Source organism: Ziziphus jujuba, chromosome 4, assembly GCF_031755915.1.
Source record: "Ziziphus jujuba cultivar Dongzao chromosome 4, ASM3175591v1".
NCBI lineage: Eukaryota > Viridiplantae > Streptophyta > Magnoliopsida > Rosales > Rhamnaceae > Ziziphus > Ziziphus jujuba.
Window position 1 is genome coordinate 6,571,236 of NC_083382.1, and position 5,268 is coordinate 6,576,503.

General features: G+C 34.8%; 1 protein-coding gene across 1 annotated transcript; it reads right to left on the reverse strand.

Annotated features, from left to right (window-relative positions):
• Positions 1-1,200: 1,200 nt before the first annotated feature.
• LOC107416355 (disease resistance protein RPV1-like) lies at positions 1,201-2,920 on the reverse strand. Its single transcript, XM_048472544.1, has 4 exons — positions 2,728-2,920; positions 1,808-2,571; positions 1,424-1,699; positions 1,201-1,320 (listed from the first exon to the last, which is right to left on the reverse strand). The coding sequence occupies exons 1-4, from the start codon at positions 2,918-2,920 to the stop codon at positions 1,201-1,203; spliced, it is 1,353 nt and encodes a 450-aa protein (XP_048328501.1).
• Positions 2,921-5,268: the final 2,348 nt, after the last annotated feature.

Here is a 5,268-nt window from a genome sequence, read left to right on the forward strand (position 1 = left end):
CCATTAATCTTGAGCAGTAATTTATACTCACTAACAGTCCAGATGCCTTAAACTTTGTGGAAGCTCTGGAATTTCCCGAAGCAGTTCACATTTCGTCAAATTAAGGTTCGAAAGTTTTGAAAGCTGGACAAAGGATGGAAGGCTAGCAAACTTGTTTTCAGCTAGATTTAACATATGAAGATTGTGAAAGCCATTGGGATTCATAAGGAAATCCACTTCTGATAGATTGCAATTTTGAAGATCAAGGGACTCAATTTGGGGAAGGGACAGTCTAAACAGCTCTCAGGAAGCATCTGGAAGACAACGCAAAGCAGCGCCGCAAACTGGAAGTATTTATTAGTCCCTGAGGAAGCCATACTCTTAGAAAACAGAGAGAGATTCGAGCAATCACCAAGACCAAGATGCCCAAGGTTATGTAGCTTATAAATACTGGTCGGAATATGCACAAGCTTTTTACGATAAGCTAAATGTAAGACTTCAAGCCCAACTAGATGCTGAATTGAGGGATGCAACTCTTTCACAGAAGTGGCAGATAAATAAAGTTTCTTTAAATTTTTCATTTCTGTAAAAATATTTGGAAAGCATTAGTGTTCCTAAAGATTTTGAACTAAGACTAATGCTGAGGTTACAGCAAAACTGAAGGTTCAACATGCCTAGACTATTAAGAGACCCAGCAGACTCATCAATCTCAACTAAATTTGTACAATGCTCCATTGGAGACAGAAGACTTAAGAGTAAACCAAAAATTGATTTTTATTAATTAATAGAGATTTGGTACATTTTCACACGTATAAAGAGAGCAACTCACTCGCACACTCTCACTCACTCACACAAATGAGCAACACACACTAACATACACTCACTCAATTTTGATGGCCACACTAGGACACAAAACACCCTTTCACGCACTTCTCACACACTCACACGTCACTCACTCTTTTTCTTTTGCTACTGAACATGACACATGAGAGCTCTCTCACTCTAGAAGCCTACTCTACCCACTTGAGTAGCTCAGATTATAAGGAGGACCAAGCTTCTTATTTATACTTTGACAATATCGGTGGATTTAGCTTACTCAAAGCTTCTAGACTTCTCCTCACAGTCGGTGCTCCATGTTGCAATATTAGATATTTTTTTCACCAATCACGAAGTTGTACTTGCTTTCCGAATATATCAAGTATAATAGATAATTCTAGAAGCCTAAGTCAATGTTGAATATTCAAGACATAAACTCTCAAGTTTTGGGACCGTTGACATGTCAGGGATTTTGGTAAAAAATTTGGAGAAACTTAAGTTGACAAATTTCAAGTTCTCAAAATTCTGTAGACAAAAGAGAAGAAAAAAACAAAGAGATTATGAAATTAGCTACCAAGAGTACAAAACTTGAACAAATTTAAAACCGTAAACTACATAATGAATGTACCTTGAATCCTTCACCTAACTGATGGATATGGCTATGAGGCATGTTGAGTATGACAAGTTGTTTTGGACCCAGATTGAATGGCAATGTTGGAAATTGGTATCCAGACCAATCAATGTACTTTAACTCAGTAGGAAGATACTCAACGGCTGTTGAAATAACCACATTACGAAATATAAGCAACCGAAGCCTCTTCATGTTCTCGAATGCTTTAGCACTCAAGCATAGAGTTTTTGGTTCGGGCAAGTCCAACTTAATGCCTTCAATTGCATTCGTTCCCTAAATGTTCAGACCAGATCACAATACATTAGCATTTTATGTACTAAAAACATACATAGTCTCTACTTGTTAGATCAAAAGAGCAGCAGGTCCAAATAGATGACTTACCAGGTTCTCTAAAAGTACGTAGAAAACATCCTCAGGAAACCACAATCTACTTCGTTTCCCTACTTCAAGGGATTCTTGGCGGACAATTTCCCAACCCACTTCTTGGAGTAACTGATGCATTCTCACCTTATCCGACTCTATGGTTATGAGAGACATATCAAGAAGAACCTCGAATCCGTCGATTGGCGAGAACTTAAAACTACTCCCAAGAACTTTGATGACATGATCTTTGTCGTCTCCAACTAAGAAACATGCAATATCAAGGAAAATAGTTTTCACATTATCTTCTAAAGCATCAAAACTTATTTTAAGTGCTTCATAAACCTGCTTGTTGGGTTTGCTTTCCAAATTGTCAACTGCACTCTCCCATGCAGGTTTGCTCCTCCTACATAGATAGGAACCCAACACTACAAGTGCTAACGGAAGGCCATCAGTATAACGCACAATACGTTCTGAGAGCTCGTAATAATCTTCTATAGGTTTGTTCTCTTTAAAAGCATTCAAGCTAAGGAGCTCAAGCGCATCATGACAGTCAGGTCCCTCAACCTCATATGTCTTATGGGCTCCGTAAAAGGTTAGGAAGTGCTTATTTCTAGTCGTAACGATAATTCTACTTCCTGAGCCAAACCAATCAGGTGTTCGAGCCAATTTGTCCAACTGCTCGAAGTGATCCACATCATCAAGAACTAGAAGTATTCTCTTGTTACCAAGCCTTTCCTTCATAATGTTGATACCTCTATCAGTAGTCCCAACCTTTAAGTTTTCTATCCCCCAGCATATCAAATAGAAGTGTTTCCTGTAATTGAACTAGGCCACAATATTGGTTTGATGTTTCTCTAACATTTGCAAGGAAGCTGGCACCTTCAAACTCATCAGCAAATTTATTGAAAACAACTTTAGCAATAGTTGTCTTGTCTTACCTACACCACCAATTCCATATATTCCTATCACTTGGGCATCATCATCTGATCCAACATTCCTCAACAGATCCAAGTCCTTAACACGAGCTTCTAATCCAACTGGGTTCTTGGCTTCATCTAGATGTGTGCGATTCAATTTGCTCAATGCCGCTTCCACAATAATTTGGATTAACTGGGATTCATCTCTGTACATAGATTCAAAAGAAAATAAGAAAATTATAATACACAAAAAGCTGCCAAAATTGATAAAACTAGGCAGAATTAATAATTAATCAGGAAATTAATGTGTGTAAATCTTTTTGAAACAAAACAAATTAATTTGTAAAAATTTTATATATTTATTTTATTATTATTTTTTAACCAATATAGAAGAAATTCGATTACCCCTCTCTTTCTCATTTCAACTATACATATATATATATATATATATATATATATATATTCTTGAGACAAAACAAATTAATTTGTAAAATTTTTATATATTTATTTTATTAATTTTTTCAACCAATATCGAAGAAATTTGATTACCCCTCTCTTTCTCATTTAAATTATATATATATATATATATATATATATATATATATATATATATATATATATATATATTTTTTTTTTTTCCGATAAAAAAAAAAAAAGATGAAAAATGTAAAACTCCTCTCCTAAGTAGGAATTAACATAATCAACAACAAAAATGAAGCCCACTGTCAACATTACTACTCCATCTCATTCTAACCTTTCATAAATACAGCCCTCTCCAAAGTTACTAATTTAAGTCAAAATTAAAACTACCTTCAAAAAAGGAAACAGTTAGTCAAACATGCTCCATCTTCAAAATCCTTATTGCAACAATAAATTTAAACGATACTTTTATTATTATGTGCTTAAATTATATTTATATATATATATATATATATATATATATATATATATTTTTTTTTTTCAAAATTTTTATTATTTATATTAAGCATTTGTTTTGCAAACGAATTTACATAGTATATTTTATATAATTTAATACTAATTTTTGCCCCCCACTTACCTAAATTCGTGGCTCCGCCCCAGGTGATCTATATGCCGTCCAGCTAGATTGCCAGCTTCCTTCAAAGCATCCTTCCATTTGGGCAGCTTTTCCTTGTATTTAATATTAGTTGAATTAGCTTGGTATACAGCTGATTGCTTCTCCAAAGCTATGTGTCTGATTTCTTACTAGAGACGGTTCCACATTGAAAAAGATTGGCCAAACCAATTGTCGATGCTATTTTCGACGCTCCATGATCCTGACCAGTTCGTCCAAACACCATGGGGATGATGCATAATTTTCAGAGAAGACACCGATGGATATTTTAGATGATTCAATTGCTCTGGTCAACGAGGGTGCAATTTCTTCTCCCTTGTGAGCAGCTTGTCTGCAGAAGTATGAATTCCTTTCTGACCTAAAGCATTATTAAGATGGGAAATGAAACTGTTACGGATATCTTTTCCTCTGAAACTCAAAAACACGTCGTATTCCAGGCTACGATTAGAAGAAGAAGGAGGAGGAGAAGAAGAAGAGGTCATCTGGGAAAGCAAATCAGCCATGAATGCAAAATTTATTTATAATTTAGTACATAAGACTTAAGAGTCTCATGCATGCGCTTCAAGTACTGACACAGCCTCTTGAGGCTGTTCTTGTATGTATATGCATGTATATATATATTTATATTTTCGAAGCAAGCCATCCAGCTCCTAATTGCAGACCACTTTCGCTGCAGTTTCACTCATAAAATAAATAAATAAATATATAAAATAATAATAATAATAATAAATAAATATATAAATAAAGATGTGTGAAAACTAAAGAAAGGAGGCGGCTAGTGGGAAGAAGATAATCTTAAGTTTTAACCTGATGGGAATGGGCTAGGCTTTTGGAAACGTTTTGGGCTGGTTATGGGCTATGTAATAAAAATAAATTTGGATTTACAGTTTTTTTTTTTTTTTTAACATTACAAAGTACACCAAAACCCATCCGCCGCATGCTCTCCATGCATAACTCCAAGTCAGTTAAGTCTTTAAATTTGGACTTGTGCCTTTGTCTCCTTTCATTGGAATTGCATTGCTCTTCACGACTTTGCACATCAGTAACTTCCTCCATATTAATGGTGATATCCAAACTGGCCATCATGTCTACTTCCACGTTACACCAGTCGTATGCTTGGGTAGCAATTAGCTCTGATATCAACTGTCATGAACCAACGCTCCCGTACGGCACTTAGCATCTTTTTGGGCAAGCTAATACTATGCGGAAGCTAAAAATAGTAAAGCAAGAAGTAGGAGAGTTTGAGAGAATATGAAAAATACTTGTATTGCTTGAATTCTTAGATATGTTACAAACTTAAACCTATGTATTCAAGGCATAGATAAAGATGCTCAACCACTTGAGCTAACTTTCTTCGTCAATTTGAATTTACTGTTTACTGAAAGAAAAAATAACATGGGGGTTCATGTTTTAAAAAATTAAAAATTTTGCTTTAAATAAATTTTTATTTTTTTACTAAAGATATAATA